The 27,557-nt window shown below is 37.2% G+C and overlaps 1 protein-coding gene across 3 annotated transcripts in view; it reads left to right on the top strand.

Annotated features, from left to right (window-relative positions):
• Positions 1-27,557, top strand: part of GRM8 (glutamate metabotropic receptor 8) — a gene marked incomplete at both ends in the record, with an annotated part of 756,700 nt that overhangs the window by 655,178 nt on the left and 73,965 nt on the right. For 2 of the 3 annotated variants that reach the window (XM_079711601.1, XM_079711600.1), the window contains one exon: positions 12,138-13,073. In XM_079711601.1, coding sequence (XP_079567727.1) covers positions 12,138-13,073 — 936 coding nt within the window. The remainder of the gene's footprint in view (positions 1-12,137; positions 13,074-27,557) is intronic. The other variant, XM_079711602.1, reaches the window with a different exon arrangement.

Raw genomic sequence — 27,557 nt, 5'->3', positions numbered from 1 at the left:
GATTTCTTTCTCTATGTCTCTTTAATCTATTTTCTGGGAGATTACTTCAACTTTAACTTTTAATTCTTCTACTGATTTCTGTTTCTGAAATTATAATTCAGAATTGTAAATAATTCAGTTATCTAGAATTATAATTATAAATAGAATTAATATAATTTAAGTATATTATTAATTATAATGATTTAGAATTAATTTGTAAGAGTTATTTCATGATCTATGAATGTTCCTTTTTTTTTGTTTTTGTTTTACAGAATCTTCTTGTTTAGTGCATTCATTTAAAAAAAATCTCTGAAGGTATTCATTATTTTTTAATGCTTTCCTCTCCAGGCATAGCCTTTATTTACTTAAATTGTTATGTTCCCCCTATTTGTTTGATTTAATGCCTATTGTTCATGGTAGAAATTTTCTTCATGCCCAGTGACCCTTGGATTCCACTCACATCTAAGAGTGCAGGGAAAAGCTAATCAACAGCTCTCTGTACATGTGTGTGTTTGTTGACAGTAGATGTCACTGGGAAATCACCTCACATCAGAATGTTTAGATCTTCTCTTTTAGGCTGATGTATCTAAAAGTCTCCCAAAGATGAATCTTCAAATCCTCTCCTTGGAGGATGTAAGCAAGGCTGGTAGTACTCTTTGAGCCAGGTAGGGGAAGAGGACTGGAAAACACAATTCACCATTTGTATTTTTTTTTTTTTTTTTTTTTGCGGTACGCGGCCCTCTCACTGTCTGGCCTCTCCCGTTGTGGAGCACAGGCTCCGGATGCGCAGGCTCAGCTGCCATGGCTCACGGGCCCAGCCGCTCCGCAGCATGCGGGATCTGCCCAGACCGGGGCACGAACCCGCATCCCCTGCATCGGCAGGTGGACTCTCAACCACTGCGCCACCAGGAAAGCCCCACACCATTTGTATTTTTACTTACCACAACTGATGTCAATGTGGTACCCTGATCCCAAATGTGCCAGGCCCTGCATCCAAAAGACTATGTTTTTACCTTCTCCAGAAAGTAAATCTCTAGTCTTCTGCCAGGTTGGGGGAAAGAAAATGGTCCAACTTCACTAATGTCAAGTATTTGATCCCATAATTTTAGTCTTGAATTCCAGTCCCTTCTAAATTGCCAAGCTCTTAGGGTGCCCAAACATTGCTTCATTTTTATATTCCTAGTACCTACCCTGTTGATTATACTGTTATTGCAATTCATGTTTTCAAATAAATGAATAAGTTTTTTATAAATTGAGGAAATCCTTAGCCAGATATGGCTGTTTGAAAATGTTTCTCTTCTGATGTCATAGAGCTCCTTTTCTTATATTGTTGTCTTGGTTCTGATATATTTTTTGTCACTTCTGTGTCAGAATAAATGTGTTAATGTCATGTAGGCTCTCCCTACAAGTTTGAGACTGTTCACAGTTTTTATGTCGGCTATTGTTCAAAGTTCCACATTCTAATCACAGTCTTTACACTGTATTTCAATAGCTTTGGTTACCATTTGTCCTATTAAACAATGCATAGAAACAGATAATTCTGGTGACTATTTGTGTGTCTTCGTGAGGCATATTCCCCCAAAATGCTGGCTGTGGTCTCCTTTTGTACCATTCAGTTTCTCATTCATCTCTGTTCTTTTCTGTCTGGTCACTTTGCTCCAGCTGAATCGAAGGGAACTTCTTCTTAATCTCTCTCAATCTTTCTATTCTATACCACAGTCTGTGGGAAGAGCCTTTAGTCTCTAGGTTTGGGGCTGGAAAGTGACCTCAGGTTCTCTCCCTCTTTAAGAAGTCATTTATTTTTATGACATGTCTCAGTTGTGATAGCTCTGTTTCTCCCTGGCTGCAGGAGCTTTTTTTGTTTGTTTTTAGCAGTTCCCCATCATCTTTATGTGGGTAGAATATAGAGTCATGCAATCCCTGGGAATTCGGTACAGAATTGAGATTTTTTTTTTACTGGGTGTCTTGTTTTTTTAATTCAAATAAGGTATCTTATTTTTGCATATATTCATTTAGGATTAAGTTATAAATGCCTTTCAGGCAGGAAGAGTGCTATTTAGGGTTACTGTGAATAAAGCATGCTAAATTGATACAATAACCTTTTTGGTGCTCTTATATGGAATGAAATAGCTAGAAGAATCTAAGCTGGAGACAAGGTTTCACTGTAATAACTAAAAAGGGAAAGGAATCCCTAGGGTGAAGCATACTGAAACCATGAAATAAATGTTTATCTTATCCTAAGGTTTTTACATTGGGTCTGGTGTGAAAAAAATCCTTTAAGCAAATTATTACCAAATTCTTTTGATTCTTCTTTCTAAACCTGTTTTAAACTCAACCATTCTTTTCTATTCCCAGTAAACTGACTGTCCTGGTCTCACTCACTTTTCTGCTCTTGTCTAGAGCCTCTCCTGTTTGGGGCCACACTCCTTTCATCGGACTGTTATTTCAAATGCGTTATGCCTACTCCATTGTCTCCTATCTTCTCTGCTCCCTATTCTGGATTTTCAGTCAGTTTAAATTTTTTTTCTACCATCTATCATGTCTTGCACTGCCCTGGGAGCCAGCAGGTACGGACAATAAAATGCTGTGATTGGGCCTGTGGCTTTAGGCCCCCTCCATCACTGAGTAACTATGTGATATGGGGCAAGTTACCTACTGCTCCGTGACTCCTTAGACAAAATGGGGTAGGGTCAGGGGTACCTAACCCACAGGGTTGTTATAAGCATTTAATGTTCATTACTTAGAACAATTCTGGCACATAATATGCCCTCAGAAAATGTTAGCTATTATCATCATCATCATCATCACTCTTTATGTTCTGTTTGCTTAGCAATATAAAGTGGCTTTCCACTGGAAACAAGTCATTCCAAACTCCTTTGTCTGTCTTCTCACATTTTGAAGGTATTTACTTCCTATAAATTTCCACAGATTGAGTTAAATATACACTGAGTGATATGGCTAAGATTGAAATAGACAAGTGTTTTGTATTGAACATCTATTAAAGTGTTCAAAATATCACACAACGCTTTGTAAAGAATTATCTTAGTTTCTACATGCACTTATAAATCAACTTAGTGTAGGAAAAATAAGAAATGTGAATAATTTAAAGGGATATCCTAAGAGTTAACAAAATTGCCCATAGAGAGTATTACCCCTGAGCTGATTTTCATGTTATTTACTTCTACTTATTAGCAATGAAGGAGCTTCTTAACTGAATTTAGTCATCATAAAATACTGGCACAATATATATAATATAGCTATCATATATGACATTTATGTCATATTTTAAGATTTAAAATTAAAATATAAAAGCTTTTAAATAATATTCAGAAAAGATCTGACATACCAAATCATCCTGAGAGGTTAGAATAGTTATTTTTATAGTAAACATTCAGATGAATTAATCTTAAATGAAAAGCTTTTTAAAAAAATTAATTAATTCGTTTACTTATGTTTGGCTGTGTTGGGTCTTCATTGCTGTGCGCGGGCTTTAGTTGCAGCAAGCAAGGGCTACTCTTCATTGCAGTGAGCGGGCTTCAGTAGCTGTGGCACAAGGGCTCAGTAGTTGTGGCTCACAGGCCCTAGAGAGCAGGCTCAGTAGTTGTGGCGCACGGGCTTAGTTGCTCCGAGGCATGTGGGATCTTCCCGGACCAGGGGTCGAACCCATGTCCCCTGCATTGACAGGCGGATTCTTAACCACTGTGCCACCAGGAAAGTCCCTTAAATAAAAAGCTTTTATCTAAAAAATTATTTTGGTCATTTAGAATATAATCATGAACATAGTAACACAAGTTGTAGCTCAATGCCTTTTGAATTCAAATGACCACTCTTCATAGTATTCAAATTATAACTTTTATGATAAATTTAACATTAAGGAAAAAGATTATTCTGTTTCAGTACTATGGCTACAAATACCCCGAACTCCCTGGATATTTGCATATGCCGTGTGTTGGGGTGCAACCTAACATAGGGTTAGTGCATCCCATTCACCAAAAATATTGTAGGTCTGACGTCCTATACTAGTCCCCAAAACCAGGTGTCCCACAACACACATCCCAACATCCACACTGGCAGATGCCACCCTCTCCAACCTTAGAGTCAAGGGCAGAAGGCAGTAACCTAGATGCTTTTCTCTGAATAGAGCTGTGATGTGAGAAGGGGCATCTCATGTGGCGATTACCAGGAACTGACATTAAGAGCTGAGAGTGGGAAAATTAAAGCAAGAAACCACAGGTCTGTATGAAATCCAAAGACTGTGGTTTTCTTTGTTGCTGCTGACAGTTTTTTTTTAACAGAGCAGCTATATTTATTATAGTTAGAGAGTGGGTACCTTCTTTCTAGTGCTGCCTCTCAGTCCTAAATCAAGGTATATGCAGAGTTTCTGAGCACCTTTTACATTTTCCATTCACGAAACATTTTCACAGATGTTAACTTGTTAGATCTTTCCAACATCCCTATAAGGTGTGTGTCAGAGTACCTAGCCTCCCCAAAATTAGCTTCATGGAAGCTATGGGTGAAATAATCTAGAGACCACACAGATTTAGGAAAGAATAAGTTTACTACCATCCTGCTCAAAACCCTAAATAGATAGTAGTTCTATATTTGGAGTAGTAATAGATGTGCTTACCACACATTCTACTTATTAATCACCTTATGTTTTTTTCAAACATTGGATTCCTACTGAATCCTATGTCTTAATAAAGGTAATGGGAGGTAAAAATATCTGTCCTTGAGATTACCGTGCTCTCGGTCTGGTGCAGAAATGGATATGTGAACAGATAGTCACAATATAATGCCCAAGAGTTATAATAAAATACATAATGCAATCCAGGGGAGGGACATACCTACCTGACTGGTGTAGGGTCAGTCAGAGAAGACTTCACAGAAAAATGAATTTTTTTCTCATGAAGGCAACCAGGTACTCTCAGTTTTCAAATTGTATCCTCATGAAATCTGACTGTCTTTGGGCACCACTGACCACTTCCTCTTTCCTGAAATGATCTGTTTGGCTTCTTGGACCTTGGACGAGTTTCTTCCCTGGTTTCCATCCAACCATCTTTTTTCATCTTCCTTTACTAGTCTTCCTGCGTCTGCTCCTTAAATTCTGATCTTTCCATGCCTCCATTGTGTCATCTTCTCTTCACACTTTCCACTGTTTCTGTGGGTGAGAATTTGCTAATACATATTCATGATCTCAACTGCCTTGCCTATGACTGTGCCTTTGAAATCTTTGCCCCAGGGAAACTTAACTCATGAACACAGATCATGTGTTCCTCTGATTCATGAGCTTCCTGGCTTGGAAGCTTTGCTGGGGCTTTGGATGAAGGACACCATCATCTGTTCACTTGTTCTTCCATTCCTTCTTCATTCATTCAACAAATATTTATTGATGGCCATTGCAGGGTAGTCATCCCATTAGGCTCTGGGAGGCCACACACCAGGCTCTTACTCTCCTGAGGAAAATAAATTTAAATTGGTGCTTGGCAAAGTGTGGTTCACTAATTACATGACAGCATCACTGGAAGAAGAAAGGCTTCACGATCTAGCATCACCTCTGTTCCCTAGCTTGCTTCTTACCAATTCCCTCAGTGCTTTTATTTATACTTTTGCTATTGTTTATACCTTTAGTTTCTCCAGTTTGTTATGACTTCTTCTTACCCGTGAATCTTGATGTCTTTTTTTTTTCTTTTCTTTTTTGGCTTGAGATCCCCTTCCCTGGTTCAGGCTGCTGTTCACACATCCCTGAAGCCTATGCTTGGTGGCCCTGCTGGATCCTCTTTTAGCAGTACCATTTCCTCACCCCTTTTCTTTTTGGGGAGTTCCATACTGAACTGTGACTGGCCCTCTGCTTATCTCTTTCCCCACTTGCACTGTCTCTGGAGGCCAGCAATCATGTCTTGGTCACTGTTGAATCCCCACATCGAACCTTGTCTAGAACATGTAATATGTCTTTTTATACAGCAAATGAAGGACTGAGTATTAATACTTCCTGACTGTATCAACATAGTTTGCATATTTAAAAAATAACAGCTTTATTGAGATCATTCAAGTGCCATAAAATTTTCCCATTTAAAAATACATAATTCAGTGGCTTTTAGTATATTCACAGAGTTGTGTATCCATTACCACTAATTTTAGACCATTTTCATCACCTCCCAAGAAATCCTGTACCCTTGAGTAGTAACTCTATTCTCTTCCCTCCTTAACCCCTAGCAGTCACCAATCTACTATCTGTCTATGGATTTGCCTATTCTGGACATTTCATATAAATTAAAATCACACACTTTATGGCCTTTGTGACTGATTTCTTTCACTTAGCATATTTTCAAGGTTCATCTATTTTATAGCATATAGTAGTACTTTATTTCTTTTTAATATTTGGTTGAATAAAGCACATTTTGTTTATGCACATTTGGGTTGTTTCTGCTTTTTTGCTCTAATGAGTAATGATGCTATGAACATTCATGTACAAATTTTTGTGAGAACATGTGTCTCCAGTTTTCTTAGATTAAAATTACTTAGGAGTGGAATTGCTAGGTCATATGCCAATTCTGTGTTTAACTTTTTGAGGAAGTGCCAAACTGTTGTCCAAAATAACTGCACCATTTTACATTGCCACCAACAATGTAAAGGGTTTTACTTTCTCCACATCTTCAATAACACTTGTCGGTATTTTTTATTATGACCATTCTAGTGGGTACTATGGTTTTGATTTGCATTTCTCTTATGACTAATGATGTTAGACATCTTTTCATGTGCATATTGGCTACTCATATGTCTTTTTTTGAGAAATGTCTCCATTTCTTTTGCTTATTTTTAATTGGATTGTATGCCTTTTTAACAGTTTAATTCTAAGAGTTTTGAAAAATAAAATCTGGATATAAGTTCCTTATCAGAAATATGATATGAAAATATTTTTGCCCACTGTGTGGGTTGTCCTTTCACTCTCCTAATGGCATCTGTTGAATCACAAAAGTAATACTGATGAAGTCTAATTTATTTATTTTTATTTTGCTGCTTATTCTTTTGGTGTCATGTCTTGTCCCAGCACCATTGTTGAAAAGACTATTTTTTCCCCATTGAATTTTCTTGTCATCATTGTCAAAAATCAATTGACCATACATATAAGAGGTTATTTCTGGGCTCTCAATTTTATTTCAGTAATTAGTCTATCTTTATGCCAGTATCATGCTGCTTGATCACTACAGCTTTGTAGTAAGTTTTAAAATCAGGAAGTGTGACTCTTCCAACTTCACTCTTCACTTTCAAGATCATTTTGTCTATTCTGGGTCCCTTATATTCCCATATGAATTTTAGGATCAACTTGTCAATTTCTGCAAAGAAGCCAGATAAGATTTTAATAGGGATTATGTCGAATCTGTTGATCAGTTTTGTATTTCCATCTTGGCAATGTTAAATCTTCTGATCCATGAACTTGGGATTTCTTTTCATTTATTCATTTCTTTAACTTTCTTGAAATAATATTTTGTAGTTTTTAGTTAAAAAAACTCTTGCACTTGTTAAGTTTATTCCTAAGTATTTTATTTTTGATGCTATTGTAAATGAAATTTTAAATTGTATTTTTAAATAAGAGTAGTCTTTGCATTTTTAAAGGTTATGTAGGTCTGTAATATCATATAAAACTAGGACTTCAATCTGAGAATCATCTCACACATACCATCTTTTCAAAGGACACTAAACCTACTTACCACTTTGAACAGAAGTAGAAAGCTTTGCATGACCCAAAGGAAAGGATGAATATTACTGAAGCAATATATATCTATATACAAACATATTTATATATATGAATGTGTATACTAATATATTGAGAAACTGTATTTTGAGTTGCATTATCAAATTAATTGTGCAACATGTAGTCATTCATATGTGAATCATATGATTCACAAAATATACCAAATTTTGACATTTTAAATACTCATGCTAATTAAGTACACTTGTTAAAACTATTGACTATATGGAAATTAACGAGTAAACCTTTGAAAAAATGCCCAGTTTCACTGAAAATGTTTGCATGTACAATCTGCTGTTACATAAGTTAGATGAATAGTTGGGTTTTTGAATACTGCAGTGGCAAACTAGTCACCAAAATGATTATAATACTATGCTTATTTATAGAGCAAGATGAAAAGAGCTAGTTAAGGATGGTATGACTAGATATCAATTATCTTTAAGTGTTATATTTAAAATTTTCCCACATGTATAGTAATCATAACATTGAAGATACCACTTAACATGTGGGAAAAACACTGTAATAGAGGTATTAAATTGAGCGAGAATTTTGTAGTGAATACTGGAAATGATTAATTATAGTGGGGCATTAAATTGGGAAATATTCTTGTAGTCCTTTTTTTTCAGGAGTTATTAAAACTACACAGAAGAAAATTATTCTATAAAAAATAATGTCTTTAATTTATGAAGCATTACTCTAGGTTGATTGGTCTGGGAAGATTAAAGATGAAAAAATGTAAGCACATTCACTCAGAAAGTTTTGGTTTTGTGGTTGCTGGTATATTTGTCTGCAGTAATAATAGAATTTGACAGCAGAAGCCAGTTGATGGCTCACATTCTATGAAATGTACTGGATTGGAGCCTACAGAATGAATCACTATTGGTGAACATTGTCAAGACAGGAATGGGCTATGGTTTTGTCCCTAGAAGGTCTATCTATATAATTATCATCCATTTGTTAGAACACATGTTTTAGACAGAAAACATCCTAATATCAGAATAATGCCAAAGGAGAGGAAGACACATTTTTTAGATGTATGGATATGGCTTCTCTTTTTACGCATTATGAAAGATGGTATTATTTGTTAATATAGCAAAGCAAGAGAGCTGAATGATCTTTGTTGATGCTTTGTAGAATAGTTGTGAAAAATAGGAAGTTTAATTTACTCTCAAATAGCAGTATTTTTAATTTAGCAACATATACAAAATAAATTATGTGTCTCAAATACTAATGTATTTACAAGATCCTGACTCAAGTGTTCGCTACTTGTTCTTCCTTGGGGTGGATATTGGTTGGTTACCAGACCTCAACTATGACATCAAAACACTGTACAGTTATACATAAATAGATTCCTTGATGAAAATGTAGTCATGTATGTTTAACATGTTTACTGAAACATACATAAATTTTCTCCATTATATCAAGAAATGTAACACACATTGCTTGACTATACTGTTTTTTACTAAAGAAAATTTACAACTGTTAAAAAATTGTGGTATTTTTCATTATCTTATAACTTTAATTTTTATTTATGAAAAACATTTTTCCACTAGTTCAGTATTCAGGAAACTGATCAAGAAAATATAGTACTTAGCTTATAATGATGAATATTTATCCTTCGTAATGAGGCCTTTCAGATTTGGATATATTTCTTTGTTAATAAGTCTTATTTCCTTATAGAAAATAAAGTGTATTGAGAATTAAAGAATTAGACATGTGGGTAGACAAGCTGACCTTTAAGGTCTCTACCAAACTTGAAGTTTAATGTTTCTGAGATTTTATTTTTTTACTGCCTTTTTTTTTTTTTAATGGTAACATTATAAATCTATAGAAGCCCCAAACAAAATGCAATTTTGGCTTTACAATAATTAGCTTTGAAACATAACCTTCACAGAAAGTATTTTATTATCTTATAAGAGTCCATTAGGGTATAAAATCAATATTTTAGCCACTCAAGTGGGGTATTTCATTTTTCTCAATATTTTTGAGAGAAGCCACTTTCAATTTAACTTTTTTTTCTTGCCTAATGGAATCTTATACATAAATAAAATAACTTTTCTAAATCATTAAAACCTAATAGAAAATTAACAGGGTTATGATAGATTGCTTTTCCTTTGTATTGAAGAGACAAGGTAGAGCTAATAGTCTTGAGTGCCCTTAGGACACATGAAGTACCATCTACTTTCTCAAGGGAGGATATTTGAAATTAAACATGCATGAATTATCTACTCCACCTGGGGGAGATCTGATAGCCCTCAGCAAGTGTTGAACTTCGGGGCTACAATTCTCTGCCCTCCACTATTCACCCCAAATTCAAGAAAGGAAAGCATCCTTTAGCAATAGATCTATTTATGAGTACAATCTCAGTCACATAGTTCCCAAAAGGGAGGCAACCTTAAGAGTGATGATAGAATATTGCTGACACTAGACACTTTGGGGCATTTTTTTGGTATAAGATAGTTGTCACTACCTTCTCAGTAGATTCTCAGTCGACTACTATACTGGTGGTGGTCACAGAATGGGTAAGTCAGCTTAATTTGAGCTGCACTAGTTTTCTATTGCTGTGTAACAAATAAGTCCATATTTAGCAGCTTACGACAGTAAAACACTTATCATCTCACACATTTCCTGTAGATTGGACATTTAGAAGCAGCTCAGCTGGGTTGTTCTGGCTCAGGGTCTCTCATGAGGTTGTGGTCAAGGTGTCAGCTGGGGCTGCAGTCATCTAAAGGCTTGACTGGAGCCAGACGATTCACTGTCTAGGTGGCTCCCTCACATGCATGGCCAAGTGGGTGCTGATTGTGAGCAAGAAGCCTCAGTTCCTTTCCATAGGGCTGCTTGAGAGCTCTCATGACAGTCTGGTTCTCTCCCAGGAGTGAGCAGTCCAAGAGAGAACAAGGCATAGGCTAAAATGTCATTTATGACCTAGCCTCAGAAACCACATGCAGTCATTTCTGGAATATATTATTGTTTACATAATTCAGCCCTATTTAAAGTGGGAGAGGACTCCATGAGTGCATGGTTCCAGGAGGTAAAGTTATTGGGGGCCATCTTGGAGCCAGACTATCACAGCAAATGGTAATTTTTCTTTTGGGTTTTTATAGAGCTGGTCTTGGGAAAATAAGTGTTTTGTTTTATTTATTTATTTTTTTAAACATTCCTTTAGCTCTCCTCTCTGTGCCTCTTTGAGCTATACTTTATTTCTAGAAGCCAGTACTTCCAAGTCGACTCCTTCTTCCTCAGGGGTGACCTTCCTGTGCTTCCTGTGCTCACAAATTCAATAAATATTTGAGGACAAATTGTGTGTCAATCACTGTTTGTTCACATCAGTGAACAAAATCCTTCCATTCATAGAGCTTATCTTTTATATAGTAGTAGCTTTTCATAATGAGTTGTCTCCTAGGATCCATAATTTCTGGTTTGTCCTATTAGCATTCTGTGGGAATCTGATGCTATTTCCAGGTGATGGTGTCAGGACTGATTTGACTTGTAGGACACCCAGCTGGTGTCCAAGGATTGCTTGGTGGTGTGGGAAACCCCACTTCCCTTGCCCCCTCACATTGGAATCGGGTCCAAAACCTTTAGTAAACAAATTTAAGGAAAGAGGTCAATGATTGGCAAAATTCCCTTAAAATAACAAGTTCGTTTTAATAGAGGTATTCTGTGATCTAATTCAAAAGAGTACGATGGAACTTTAAGGCCCTGAAGCAGAGAGAGATCATAGCAGGGGAACTCGCTCATTTGTGCCAATTTCACTGCTTTAAGCCTACTTTTGTTCAATGGAAAACAGAACCATCAAGCTTTCTCACTCAGCACGGTCTTTTCCACAATGTGAAAATGCAAGAGTGGGGGAATAAGTGGATTTTAAGCTTAAACAGGCAAAAACATTAATATAGTTATCACCATGAACACATGAGGAGTGTCAGAGATGAAAATAGCTAGTTTTGCTATTTCCTTTCAAAATTGACACAGTGAGATTTGAATTTCCCCAGATATGGTGGAAAGACTTGGATCACCATTTCTATGTGTGTTTATAGCCTAGCCAGTGTTTCAGGGATTCTGGCATTTATATCTGAGCTTAGCTCTAACACGTTTTTCCATGGGACTTTTTTTTTTTTCTGTTTTAAAACTGTTTGGGCCAATAAATCTTTCTCCAAATGTCAGATTGGTCAACACCACGGAGGCAAATGGAACGTAATGACACTCATCAAGTGGATGATGTGAATGATTTATTGGACCCAATCATTTGGCACTTTCATAAAGTCAATATCAGGGAAAGAAACTCTGGGCTCTTATTATGGTAAACTGTACTGTCAGCATTCGGTGACTTATTACAAACCTCTGGCTAGGATTAGGATATTATAAATGGGGGACAAATGGAAGGCTCATTAATATTTTATACCCACAGGTGGAAGACATGCAGTGGGCCAATAGAGAACACACTCACCCGGCATCCGTCTGCAGCCTGCCCTGTAAGCCCGGGGAGAGGAAGAAAACGGTGAAAGGAGTTCCTTGCTGCTGGCACTGCGAGCGCTGTGAAGGTTACAACTACCAGGTGGATGAGCTCTCCTGTGAACTCTGCCCTTTGGATCAGAGACCAAACATCAACCGCACAGGCTGTCAGCTCATCCCCATCATCAAACTCGAGTGGCATTCCCCCTGGGCTGTGGTGCCTGTGTTCGTTGCCATATTGGGAATCACCGCCACCACCTTTGTGATCGTGACCTTTGTCCGCTATAACGACACACCTATTGTGAGGGCTTCGGGACGCGAACTTAGTTACGTGCTCCTAACGGGGATTTTTCTCTGTTATTCAATCACCTTTTTAATGATTGCCGCACCAGGTACAATCATCTGCTCCTTCCGACGGATCTTCCTCGGACTCGGCATGTGTTTCAGCTATGCAGCCCTCCTTACCAAAACAAACCGAATCCACCGAATATTTGAGCAGGGGAAGAAATCTGTCACAGCACCCAAGTTTATCAGTCCAGCATCCCAGCTGGTGATCACCTTCAGCCTGATCTCCATCCAGCTCCTGGGCGTGTGTGTCTGGTTTGTTGTGGACCCACCGCACATCATCATTGACTATGGCGAACAGCGGACTCTAGACCCGGAGAACGCCAGGGGAGTGCTCAAGTGTGACATCTCTGATCTCTCGCTCATTTGTTCGCTAGGGTACAGTATCCTCTTGATGGTAACTTGTACTGTTTATGCCATTAAAACAAGAGGAGTTCCAGAGACTTTCAATGAAGCCAAACCTATTGGATTTACCATGTATACCACCTGCATCATCTGGTTAGCTTTCATCCCCATCTTTTTTGGTACAGCCCAGTCAGCAGAAAAGGTAAGTGGCAAGAAATGCATTTGCCAACCCTTTTCCTGGATTTTACTTCTTCCTTTAGGATGCTTTCCCTTCTTTCTTTTTGGTTCACTTATATTTTCTCAAGAAGCTTCAGTGTTTTATATATATATATATTCAAGGTCACTTTGCTCTGAATATGTGTTGACTAAGGCTGATTTTCCATGAAAAACACTTTAATGTGTCCTCCTTGGCAAGGTTGAAGATTGATAGAGCTCACATCGCTTTCTGGGTCCCTTTTCCCAGTTCTGTTATCGACTAACATAACTGTTCTTTTCCAAACGTTAAAAGAGGAAGGGAGAAAGGGCAGACATGATTCACAGGGCTGAGCTATTCCAGGGGTTTCTCAGTGCGTGACAAATGCCTCCTTTCCCGGTTCTAATGTTACTCTCAGAAAAAGCTATTCCTTAATAATTATGATGGTTTTAGTCACAGAAGCAAACTGCAACAGCAAAAACTAACTGGCTTAATTCAATCTGAACCGTTGTACTATTTCTCTTTAGCCCCCATTCTTATTATTTTTCCATATGTGGAGGATGGTGGTGAGGGATGAAAGAAGAAGCAATGGGCAATTATATAATGCAGTTTATATTTTTTTAGAAGTTGAAGATCAACTGAATTTCCTGAAATAATTTTCTTTTGTTACTAATCTTCCATTAACTTCGCCACACAAAACACTGCGTGTAAAGAACATCTGTGTGTGAAAGGAAATACATGCTGAACTGGATGTATGTATTTCTATGTATAGAAAAGCAGAGAACTAATGTTAACCGTGACTTCCAAGGTTTGGGTGGTGTGATGGAGATAACCCGTTTGAAAAACAAAGGCAAATGCTACCATTCTAAAGGGATAGCTCTTCAGCCCTAATGTGCATATGAGAAAGTTCTTCTTTCAGAGTGAGGATGTAAAGATTATTCCATCTTCCATCATCAGAAGTCGTGAGGAAGGCAAAACATCCGGGGATGGGGGTGGAAATTATATTCCCTAGGTTCTAACATTCCAACTAAGGTCCCACATGACTCTTAAAATTCCAATTAATTCAGAGGAAAAAATACTCAACAAGGGCATGGAGAGCTCATTAGTATGAGCATTCATCCCTTACTCACTCAATGTGGTCTTCAACTTTGAAAGCCAAAAAAGTACTTCAGCAAACCTGCTGCTGAATAGAGCAAACTTGCCATGGGTTCCAGACCTGTGACCTTTCTTGACTTGAATGGCCTGATGAAAGTCCACGAATATTTCACGTAGGACCATGTTCATGGCGGGAAAATAAAGTAAGACAGTTTGGGACACGAAACTTAACAACTAGAAAACATTATATCTTGACATACACAGATGGGAATTTATTAGGATCAAACTTGTAAATTTAACTTAGGAAGGGATGTGTAGCTCAGAGTTTATTAGGTCTGTTTTGACATGGTTAGTTGGACTAGTCAGGGAAAAGTATTGTTTTTCAGTGTCTAGAAATGTCCACATTATGTGAATTATTGATGACATCAACCTAACTGGTACCTGTATTTGTGTTTGAACCTAGAACTGTCTTTTTTAACATATTGTTTTATCTAGAGAGGGCCATAGGAAGTTTATTTTGTTTTCTTGTGGACAACAAATATTTAACCAAAGAAAATCTCCTGAGTTCTGATATCTAGCTCCCTTTTCTTTTGTTTTCTCTTCCTTTACATTTTATAAAAGACAGTCTACTCTTACTTTTCATATTGTGATGTCAAGGATCTGGGGGAGCAAATATAAATGCTAATAAGATGTTATTTCTATTCAGGAACTCTTTCAGTGACTCAATTTTTAGAAGAAATTTTTAGAATAAATAAAATCGTGGTCCTACATCAAGCTATTGGATGCCTTCATAGTAATGCAAACATGCATCATAGTAAGTTTTTTTTAAGGTAACTGAAAAAAAAAAAATGACCATTGTCTCTCAGATCAAGAACTCTGCAGAGTTGCAGCTGTCCCCTGGGGAGTAGAGATGGAGGCAGTAAGAGTTTCAGGATGAAATGGACACATGAATAAGCCAGGGCTGGAGGCTGCCCAGTGCTGGGCCTGTGGGAGCTGTACATCCATCTGAAAACCTGGAGTGTATGTACATGCTTATCGGTGTGGATCTATCAATGCCTCCAGAGAGATGACTGAATGCTGGCCAGAATTCTTTTTTCTTTTTTAGCTTTGTGCAATCAAAGTAAGTCAGAGAAACACACTGTAAGACAGATTTATAAAATACGTTAATTGGAATTTATTTGTATTCATGATATGATTGAATGTGGAAATGAGTGAAGAAATCAAGAAGGAACACTAATTCTAGGAATTTTCAGAACATTGGAAAGTGCTCAAATTATGTAGTTAGGCTTGGAGTTGCTGAATTTAGACCAGCTCTACATCAAGAGCTATTATCTGATAAGTAGCTAAGATTTGCTACTGAAGTATTTTGTGTAATACACTTATGTGTCATCCTAACACTTCACGTTAAAATTTGCTTCCTGCTTTTCTCCGTCAAAGTATCTTTAATTACTCAAAACAATACACAGAATGTTTGAGAGTGTTTATTTTTTCACGTTGCTAAAATTATTGACACAGATATTAAAAGTGAATAAAACTTTTATATCTCTAAAGACAGGCTTTCTCTAAGTTTTATTGACTTTGGAGGACCAAAGAGCTGGTCAGTTCTCCATTCTCCTTTATAATGCTCAGCCAGGTAACCCCACGTTATCAGCTTGAAGTGTTTGCAACAGTCAGGGGGCACACACAGCCATTAATTCAGCAGATCTTTATTGAGCACTGTGTCTAGCATTGTGCTAATTATTGAAACATGTCAGTCAGTATCCCCGAGCCTTCCTTGTACAAAGGCTCAGCCTGTATCCCAGCTGATGCTGCCTGATGCTTGTCATCACCAGCAAGTGCCAGGTTCCAGGGCAGGAGAAGATCAGGCTCAAGGGCAGGGGGAGATGGTGAGGAGTCAGATGTGAGATGAGAAAGCGAAGAAAAGAAATATGCATCCTGTAACTATGCATCAGTGACATAGAATTTATAACGTGGAAGAGCAAAATGTCTTTCTTTTTTTTTTTTTTGAAGATGTTGGGGGTAGGGATTTATTAATTAATTTATTTATTTTTGCTGTGTTGGGTCTTCGTTTCTGTGCGAGGTCTTTCTCTAGTTGTGACAAGTGGGGGCCACTCTTCATCGCGGTGCGCGGGCCTCTCACTGTCGCGGCCTATCTTGTTGAGGAGCACAGGCTCCAGACGCGCAGGCTCAGTAGTTGTGGCTCACGGGCCTAGTTGCTCCGTGGCATGTAGGATCCTCCCAGACCAGGGCTCGAACCCATGTCCCCTGCATTAGCAGGCAGATTCTCAACCACTGCGCCACCAGGGAAGCCTGCAAAATTTCTTCCAGTATGCATTTAATTATGTTTCATGGAGTCATGTCTACGGGAAAAAAACCCATCTAGCCACACAGGTCTCTTTGAAATTACAAGAGAAGTAGGAATAAAAAGTAAAATTAGTTGAATAATTTAGACAGATGTTTTAGAAAACCTCTGAGTAAAATCAAGTTATAAAGGGACATTTGTAGCATTCATGAGGACAGACAGCTCTCCAAAGTATGTCTTCATCCAATGATAAAACACCATTTAATTTTCCCACATTCTTTTTTTTTTCAGATTTCAAATCAAGATGAATCATGTTTTTTTCCTATAGATTTTAATGACATCATTTATTAGCTTTATATCTACTGCGGCATTTTACTAAATCCTAGTTTAAATGCACTTTCTTTTTTCCTATCAAAAGGTGGTGTGAAGGAAGGGGAGACACACTGTGACACAGACAGGGACCAACTCAAACTTTCATAATTGGGTTGAAAAGACACAAAATTAAAATATAATTAATGTAATAGTCAGGAAGAGAATCCTCAGGGATGGCTAGGGGCTGTTAGGATGGCAGAAATCTCTTAAATGCATATCTTACCATCTCTAATTGGGTTCATAAAGCCTCGATAATCAGACAAAGGTTATGACACTGCCAAGCTCCAAGGAGCACAGTGCTTCAACCAGAGCATAGGATGGAAACAAAACAAAACACCCTCAAAACAGAAAAGAAAATAAAACTCCAAAATGTCAAGCACCCCATATGTCCCAAACCAGCCTTTCTTCTTTCACCTTCTGGATAAGTCGTGCAGCCTCTCTTTAGTAGCTTAAATCAAAAACCTGGAGTTCTCTTAGACACCCCCCTGTACTCACACTCACCTCCTCTCACCTTCAAATGTCATCCTTTATCAGTTCATGGAGGGTAAGCCATGTTTGTCTGATATATATCTGAATGAATGCATTTCTTAACCATAGAGACTTTCATGTAGTATATTCTCAATAAATACCTATTGAATGAGTAAATAGAGTCCCTTGCACAATAATGACATTCTATAATAATAAAAATGCTTATTATTTAAGTTAGAGTATGGCATAATGGTAACCTTATATAGTCATCCTACTGTGATCCCCATTGCAACTGTTTTTTTTTTTTTCTGAAAAATAAGTTTTCTCCTTTGAATGATGGGCCAAATACTTTTTAAAAATTTTTGTCAGTATCACTTATTCTGATATAGGACTGCTAAATAAGGAGAAATATGAAAAGGAATTCTAATAGCTGTCCTTAGTTCTAAAATACACAAAACAAAGGAGAATTGATGCTATTTTCCAGATGCTTTGCCATGTCAAAAGTATCTCCCTTATTCTTTTACTCTGTCAATTATAAGGTGAATGAGTGGAGTAAGGAAGAGCATAAGCTCTGGAGGATGTGTATTCAAATCTGCAGCTCTGCTAAACTAGCTGAGAAAATTCAGTTAAGAGGCTAAATTTGTGCAGATAGAAATACATTCCCTGGGGAATGCAAACTCAGATATAAAGCAGCATAAAGCATTTGCCTGCCATCTGTGCCCAGCCCTATTCACAAACCAAAGCAGACTTGAGTTCATACCATCTAGGAAAGGGCAGGAAGATGACTGACTTAAAAAATCCTCTCGTCTCATTATGGTGTATTTTTGTATTAATAGATACATCATGGTAGTTTTGCTGAGAGTTACATGCTATGAGTCATGAGGCATGTTCAGCACATAATAGGCAATCAATAGATACTGGCTGTTATTACGATTAGGCTGTATTTCTTGAGGGCAGGGATCTTATTTTACTTCTCTCACCATCATCTCCTTGACACCTAGCATAAAACCGTGCCCGGAATGGGTTCTCCAAAAATATTTGTTTAATGATTGAATGCATTTAAAATTATCCAGATAATTGCATCAGTTTCTCCAGCCGTCTGTGGAGCATCCCAACCAGACATGTTTTCTCAAACACAGGGGCTTGCCTGAGGGTAGAGCACACAAGATTACAAAAGTTAAAGATGGAGACAAGAATCTGCAGGACTAGGTAGAAAGAGAAGAGAGTGTTGTTCCTGAGGCAGTAAGTAACTGCCTCCATATATTTAGCAGAAAATACTAGAAGAGAGGAAAGTGTCATCAGAAAGCAGTTGCTGAAATACTTGGGTTAAAATTGAAAAGTTGAATAACTCTAACAAGAGTTGTGAGAGGTAGTTCTGAAAACAATAATAAAATCCCTGCTTTAAGGAATAGTCCAGATGAGAAAAGAACAGCCTGAAAACCTGCGGTAAGAGTGTCAATATAACCTAGATAGCAATGGAAGTAATTTTCAGAAGAGATCAGACCAACCATAACTGTCTCTTAACTTTTCTCCATTTCTGTGGAAAGGAGGGAAATGGAAACAATGATCAGTAACCATCTTGTGTGTCTGTACTTGTTGTAAACCTTATAGCATTTTCTTTCCTTGTTCACTTACAGTTATTTGAAGCTGATTCCTTTAAAGGAATCCCAGGTTACAGAACTATTTCAGGTATTATGGTGGATTGTGTCCAGGCAAGATTAATCATACCAGCCTGTTACAATCAACTCTGGAAGGAAAAACCAAATAAAAAAAGGTAAAAGAAAAAAAAAACTGGAAAAGAAAACATTTATAGGATCTCATTTATGCACTCAGTAAAAATGATATGCTTGTGAAGGTATAGAAGAAAAAAATGGGACTTCCCTGGTGGCGCAGTGGTTGAGAGTCTGCCTGCCGATGCAGGGGACACGGGTTCATGCCCCGGTCTGGGAGGAGCGGCTGGGCCCGTGAGCCGTGGCCGCTGAGCCTGCGCGTCCGGAGCCTGTGCTCCGCAACGGGAGAGGCCACAACAGTGAGGCCCGCGTATAGCAAGAAAAAAAAAAAAAAATGAAATTAAGGAGATTCGAGGGCACAGTGTAAGTAGCTGTTAAGTAGCTCTTCTAGAGAAGGCTGCCTTAGCCAGGCTTATTACTGTTTTCCCTTTGTGCTACATATTACTGCTGCAGAATATTACCAACTTACACATTTAGGGTAACCCTTTGGGGGGATGCCTATCTAACTGGACAGCACAAAGAAATATTTGCTCCATGAACCTTGCTTAGATTCCATGATCCCACGTTTTTGGGGCTCAGATGAAGCTGTGTGGTCTGGGGATACTTAATTGAAACACTTGGTGAGATTGTGGTATTTACACATTTCTCTCTCTCTCTTTAATTGAAATTGAATTTACAAAGGATTTGAATTTTCTATACCCAAGTTACAATAAATTAATCAATTAGACAATTTAGATAGACAACCTGGGAATTTAGTCCTAGAGTTCACATATCTCACTAAAATGCTTTGGCTTTCTTAATATCTTTGAAATGCTGTAGAACTAGATTTGATTAAGACCAAAATGTGAATATCTTCTGAGACATAGTGACCCATGACTTTATTTCAAAATGTTTAGCAGGAATACCATACAAATAGACTTATTTTTTTTCTATATAGGCAGAATTTTAATGACATCCCAGACTGTTCATAGTACAGAACACAGTGACTAATTTACTTATGTAACTTCAAATTGCATTTTCCATGATTCAGTAGCTGCTTATATCTCATGGAGCACAGAGGGTGCCAGGAAGAGCAGATTGCAAGCAAATAGTTCCTTTTGGCTGTAACCATATATACACTTTTAGGTTGGGAAATTTTTTTTTTAATCTCTAAATACAGTATCACATGGATTAGTACCACCCATCCCAAAGTGTAGAGAAATATTTAACCAAATATTAGTATAAATTCCAGGCTATTTAAAATGAGTGCAAAGCAGATATATTTGCATCATTAAAAGAAATATAAAAAATACTTAGTCTGGCTTCTGGTTCAAGATATGGGCTGGCACAAACATATATATCGATTGCCTCTAAGGTGATAATGAAACGAAAAGAAGAAGGAAAGAAAAGGAAAAGAAAATAAGGGAAGAAAAGGGCGATGGGAGAGGGAGAGAAAGGGAGGGAGGGAGGGAGAGAGACAGAGAGAGAGGGTCATTATAGGCATAGCTCGGAGATATTGCGGGTTTGGTTCCAGAACCCCACGATAAAGCAAATAACACAATAACATGAGTCACTGAGATTTTTTTGGTTTCCCAGTGTGAATAAAATTTATGTTTATACTACACTGTAGTCCATTAACTGTGCAATAGCATTGTATCTAAAAAATGTACATTATTTAATTTAAAATACTTTATTGCTAAAAAACGCTATCATCTGGAGCCTTCAGAGAATCCTATCTTTTGTCTGGTAGAAGGTCTTGCCTTGATTTTCATTGCTGCTGGCTGATCAGGGTGATGGCTGCTGAAGGTTGGGGTGGAGCTGTGGAAATTTCTTAAAATAAGAAAGCACTGAAGTTTGCCTCATTGATTCACTCTTCCTTTCAATGCTGTTTGATAGCTTTTAACTCGGGGTAGAACTTACTTCAAAATCAGAGTCAATCTTCTCAAACCCTGCTGCTGCTTTATCAATTAAACTTATGCAGTATTCTAAATCTTTTGTTGTCATTTCAAAAATCTTCATAGCATCTTCACCAGGAGTAGATTTCATCTCAAGAAACCACTTTCTTTGCTCGTCCTTAAGAAGCAACACTTTGGCCATTAAAGTTTTAACACAGGATTGTAGCAATTCATTCATCTCTTCAGGCTCCACTTCTAATTCCACTGCTCTTGCCATTTCCACCACATCTTCAGTTACTTCCTCCACTGCAGTCTTGAACTCCCACCCCAAGTCATCCATGAGAGTTGGAACCCACTTCTTCCACACTCCTGTTAATGCTGATATTTTGACTTATTCCCATGAATCATGACTGCTCTCCATGGCATCTAGAATGGTGAATCCTTTTTAGAAGGTTTTCAATTTACTTTTTCTAGATCCATCAGAGGAATCATTATCTATGGCAGCTATAGCCTTATGAAATATATTTCTTAAATAATAAGACTTGAAAGTCGAAATTACTCCTTGCTTCATGGGCTGCAGAATGGATGTTGTGTTAGCAGGTAAGAAAATAACATTAATCTCCTTGTACATCTCCATCAGCATTCTTGGGTGACCAGGTTTATAGTCAATGAGCAATAATATTTTGAAAGGAATCTTTTTTTTCTGAGCAGTAGGTCTCAACAGTCAGCTTAAGATATTCAGTAAACCAAGTTGTAAACAGATTTTCTGTCATCCAGCCTCTGTTGTTCCACTTACAGAGCACGGCTTCAGAGTAGATTTAGCATCATTCTTAAGGGCCCTAGGGTTTTTAGAATGGTAAGTGAGCACTGGCTTCAACTTAAAGTCGACAGCTGCATTAGTCCCTGATAAGAGAGTCAGTCTGTGCTTTGAAGCTTTGAAGCCAGGCATTGACTTCTCTTCTGTAGCTATGAAAGTCCTAGATGGCATCTTCTTCCAATATTCTCCTTAAACCTCATGAGCCAACCTCTGCTAGCTTCAAACTTTCCTTCTGCAGCCTCCTCACCTCTCTCATTATTAATAGAATATAAGACAGTTAGGGTCTCACTCTGGGTTAGGCCTTGGCTTCAGGGAATGTTGTGGCTGGTTTGATCTTTTATGGAGACCACTAAAACTTTCTCCATATCAGCAATTAGGCTGTTTAACTTTCTTATCATTTGTGTATTCACTAGAGTAGGACTTGTAATTTCTTTTAAGAACTTTTCTTTTGCATTCACAACTTGGCTGATTGTTTGGCACAAGAGATCTAGCTTCTGGTCTCTCTTGGCTTTCGACATGGCATCCTCACTAAGCTTAATCATTTCTAGCTTTTGATTTAAAGTGAGAGACTTGCAACTCTTCCTTTTACTTGATCAGTTAGAGGCCATTGTAGGGTTATTAATTGGCCTAATTTCAGTACTGTTGTGTCTCAGGGAATAGGGAGGCCTAAGGAGAGGGAGAGAGTCAGGGGAATGGCTGGGCTGCTTGGTGGAGCACTCAGAACACATGCATGTATCAATATAAGTTCTCTGTCTTATATGGGTGTGGTTCATGGTGCCCCAAGACAATTACAATAGTAACATGAAAGATCACTGATGACAGATTATCTTAACAAATAATAGTGAAAAAGTTTGAAATATTGCAAGAATTACCAAAATATGACACAGAGATATGAAGTGAACAAATACTATTGAAAAAATGGTGCCAACAGACTTGTTTGATGCAAACCTTCAATTTGTAAAAAAGGCAATATCTGCAAACTGCAACAAAATAAAGTGCAATAAACAAGTTATGCCTGTATATTTTTGGAGCCAACAGTAGGTAAAACAATTTGAGAAAATCCTGAAAAATAAAGGTGGAATGGGCCTGATTTATAGAGAAATTAAAAGAGGGAAAGAACAGCTCAAGAGACATAAATTATTCTTGCTATGAAAATACCAAATAATTTCTAAACCTAAAGTCAACATAAAGACTTGAAGCAGGCCTTGAAGTGACCATCAGGAAAATTATTTAAAGAGCTGAATTTCAAAATAGCTGGGCCAGTTGGTCCCCTCGCTTCTCCCTTCTGCTCTAACCATACGTGTAGAGAGAGTTTAGGTTAAAATTACAGAATTCTACTCTAAAGAATAGGACTTATCTGATGGTGAGATTATCTTATGCTCCTAGTGTGGGCACAAGGCATTTGAAGGAAAACAGCAGAATTTGAAGTAATTTTATTTCAGACAGCCATAGACAGGTGGGAAATAGGAAATGCAGTTTCTATACAAGATGGAACTATAATAAATTTCTCCACTCTCAGAATAAGTTTCTCCAGGGGTGGGTCCCCAGTCTGCTTGCTTGCCTGTATCCATGCATCTTTAAAAGAAGCCAGTCATATGAAACTCACTAATTTACACAGGTCCATAGTCTGCCCGCCTATCCAAGGAAAATGCACCCCACCAGTAATCCTTATCAATCAACCTGAGCCTTCAATCATAATTATACATCAACAGCCAAAGATGTCATGATAGCGGAAGAAAACCAAAAGCATAATTTAAAAAGACAAACACACATACACACACACAGTAAAAACAAAGCCAGAGGTGATTCAGAAAATGTAAGAGATTTTTAAAATAGAATTTTAATTAGCATCTCTTCAAGAAAAAATTCAAGAGCATATTGAACATACACACATATATATAGGTGGTCATGGAACAGACCAATCAGAGAATAAGAAAATTACCCTAGTAATTAAAATTATGAATGTGAAAATAAAAAGCTGAACATCTTAAACATGGGGTGGCTAGGGCTAAAGACCAGAGTGATGATCTGCAGGATAAAATAAAAGGTAAAACCAAAGAGAAAAGTGAAAAAAGAAAATATGAGGAACATTTAGAACACATTAAGCTAGACCCAGGATCCCAACATATATCTAAAAAACATCTGAGAAGAAGAAAGAGACCAAGAAGGGAAAGAAATAATCTAAAAAAAAAAAAAAGAAAAGTTTCACCAACTGAAGACAGGCAGCTCTTAAAACTGAAAGGGGCACACATCTTAGTAAAATTTTACTAACCAAGAGAACATTCTATAAGTTTTTTTTTTTTTTTTGGTTGGGGAGTTGGGGTGGGACTACTCCTATAAGGAATGAAAACTGGACCTCAAATGCCTCCCTGGATTCTAGAAGGCAATGAGCCAAGACTTTCTGAGGGAAAAGTATGTTAAACTTACCACTATAGAACCAGCCAAACTATCAATCAATGTGAGGCTAAAAATGAATGTGGCTCAGAAAACCTGGTGCCTACATAGCTTATGTATGAATTATTCTAGGTATAATCCAACAAAATAAAAAAGCATATCTGATATGAGATGGATAACATTGGCAATCACATATGACCTAGAAAAAATGAAGAAATTTTAAAAGCAATTGTAAAAGATATACTAGACCCTAGTGTCTAATTACCCTTTAAAAGGCAGGATTTTAATAATTATATTTATCCCTTCTCTGTGATTCCAGTCATGATACTGGGATGAATCTGAAGGGAATAATATTTGGTAGCCATAATACTGAAATTGCTTTCTGTATTGGTCTTACACTTAGAAGGAATCTAGGAACAAAACACAGAAATGTTAATTTATCCACTGAAGTGAATGTAAATATTATAAACTTGATAAATTAAAAATAGTATTAATATAATTTTAAAAAAATTGAGAGGTGCTTAAGGATGGGCAATAGAGAGGGGAGTTGTGTAAGGACCTCAATCACTCACCTTTTACTGTGAGTAGTCAACAAATATAATCTAAAATCGGTAACTCAAGAGATATAAGTGCATTATTTAAACAGCAGCAAATAAATAACTAGATATATAAAATATATAGATAAATAGATAAATAAATAAATAATAAAACCTGTTCACACTTGTTAACTCTATAGAATAGCATTAGGATATAGGGAGGTTGGTGATGCAGGGTTTTAATTTTATTTAATACTTAGGTTTTATTTTTTTAATAAACTAATCTATAATAAAAATAGAAATCATTGCATATAGAATGGTTTAAGTGAAAGTCTCAGGAAAAATTTTCTAAGACAACATGAATATACCTTCTCTAAGGGACTTTGGGTGTGTAATATGTACTTTGAGAAAATCTTTTCGATACAGAAATGGGTGAGTGATTTTGAATTTGTTTAAATGACTCAAGATCTTTGGTCGTCACAAATGGTTTATGAATTTCCTCCTCTTTAGGGTTAATGCCATTACTAAATAAGTAATTTTTAAGGGTCACAATTTAATTATCAGCTGGTGATTGCATTTTGAAATGCTTGCTATACACAAGGACTTTCACTTGGTGTTTAGAAATATGCAAAGATGAGTAAGAAGTTGTTTAGGGTCAAGTACGGAGCCAAACCAAGCACATAGAGGTCAGGTACAAAGCAGAGGAATATAATGCAGGCGAAGTGCCTAGTATGAAGTCTTGGGGCCATGGATGGAGAAAGAAGGAAGGGAGTCTGTCCTCTTGAGAGATTGAGAAAGTCTCCATGAGGACGTGGGGATTAAATTGACCTCAAAGTGTAGAGAGAAACAGATGGAAGCCATCTTCCAGGCAAAAGGAGCAGTGGGTTTAAACTTTCAGAAAAGGGAAGGTCAGGGCATTGTGTGTAAAATCTGTGACTGAAGAACAGTTCTGAGTTTGACACATCACAGGGAGAGCTGGGTGACCATATGTCCCAATTTGCCCCGTTGTTAATAGCACTCCTTTTACTCTGAAAATGTATGTCCCAGTGAGAGCAATAAATTATATGGTTATCTACAAAATAAGGCTCATCAGATAACTGGAAGCCATTCGACATGGAACTTATGCCAAGTTGGTGCTTCATTTGTGAGGGACTTGAGTACATTTGAATCTTTCTGAGCATGGCTGGATTCTCAACACAGTCCCATTTTGTGAGATTTCTCTGCCAGTGGTGAGTCAGATGAGTTGTAGTGTGCAAGGATAAGAAAAAAGATGATGATAGGATTATTGAAGAAATCCAGGTGAGAAATATGGGGGCTTGACTTGTGGCAGCGGAAGGAAGAGACTCATTTCCAATTGAATTGGGAACAGAAGACAGAGTGGGAGGTGAGGTGCTTGCACTGAGTGGTCTGTGTCTCCGTGTGATTTTGAACCTTCTCTGTGGCTGCCACAAGGACTTTATCTAATCGGACTTCAAGAAAGAGCCCGTAGCTTTCCCTCTGGTCTGGGCTGATGGAGAGAAAGCAATTCTTTTAAACTGCTGATGACTGCCTCTAGCCGAGTATGGAGAAGGATATTTGGTCCTAAAATAGTAAAGTTGTGTAAAAATCAGTGTGTGGATAAAAGCAAAGGTAAGAATACAAGGACAAGAAATATCTGGTAGACTATGATTTTCAGTAAACAATTCTGCTAACTAATATTCAGATGAATTTTGATAGTGGAAATAAAAAGGCAAGCTCTTTATTAATAAAAGGCAAATCACTTCTAAATGATTATGACTCCAACTTAAGTGTGTAACCACCATTGCCATTATATACATTTGGACATTAGACAGATTTTATATTCTGGTAATCCTGGGCAAATTTTAGGGTAATTTTGATTTTCTCTGCTTGTCATTGTCGTGACCAAATTCAATCAATATTTTTTTCCTTATTATATATCTTGTTTTGTGCAACTTTGGACACCTTTCATATAAAATGTGAATAAGTCAATTTTCAATTATATTGTTGTTTCTCTTTAAAATCATTTTTAAAAAGTCATGTATTGAGTTCTTAGGGTAAGCTGTAAAGTTCTGCATTTTAGCAGTGTTCAGAATCTTATTCACACAGGTAGTAGTTTTGAATCAATCAAAACTTACAATATTAATTGTAGGGTTTTTTGTTTGTTTGTTTTAAGGATGACTTCAGGTTCTTCTCATTTTGAAAAACAATCTTTTTAGTTCAAAAATTGCAATCAGTTGAATGTTTTCATCGGAATTTTAGACTCACCGAGTTATTTGCTCATTCAAGTGTATCTACAGAAAAATGCCAAGGAATGTGATATTTTCTGCTGTCTATTGGCCCAGATTCTGTAAAATACAGCTCCCTATATAACCTTTGTGAGTATATACAAGCATACAAATTTCACACACACGTATACATATAGCCTTGTAAAGGATTTCGTGTTCTCAGGCAAGATTAAATGTCACGTGTATCTCCTGCCAGCTGTTTTCTCTAAAATCCTCATTCACACAAATTGAATTGAATTGAAAATAGTATTGGTAGATTGTGAGCCTGTCATAAAACCATAAAGTATTTACATCAGCAGGCAGCTTATCACGGTAGCACTGCCCTTTCTTCAACAAAACACTTTTGCCATGCTAAAACATCCAATCACACCACAATTTATTGAACAATTGGTTATATTGCCTACTTATTGTTAAGAACTGACAATGACAAGCAAGGAATAAATAATTACCTTTGGAATGAAAAAGAAAAATGTGTGTAGAAGGTAGCAAGAAAAGAGGCAATGAGTAGAGGCACCGTAGGATTATAAAATACTATAGGACTATAAAATACATGTCTCCAACGTAGGCCCTCAAATTACTTATTTCTACCTTGCTTATTATTTTACAGTGTATTTTATATA

Source organism: Hyperoodon ampullatus (assembly GCF_949752795.1).
Source record: "Hyperoodon ampullatus genome assembly, chromosome: 9".
NCBI lineage: Eukaryota > Metazoa > Chordata > Mammalia > Artiodactyla > Ziphiidae > Hyperoodon > Hyperoodon ampullatus.
This window is presented reverse-complemented; position numbering and strand designations above follow the sequence as displayed.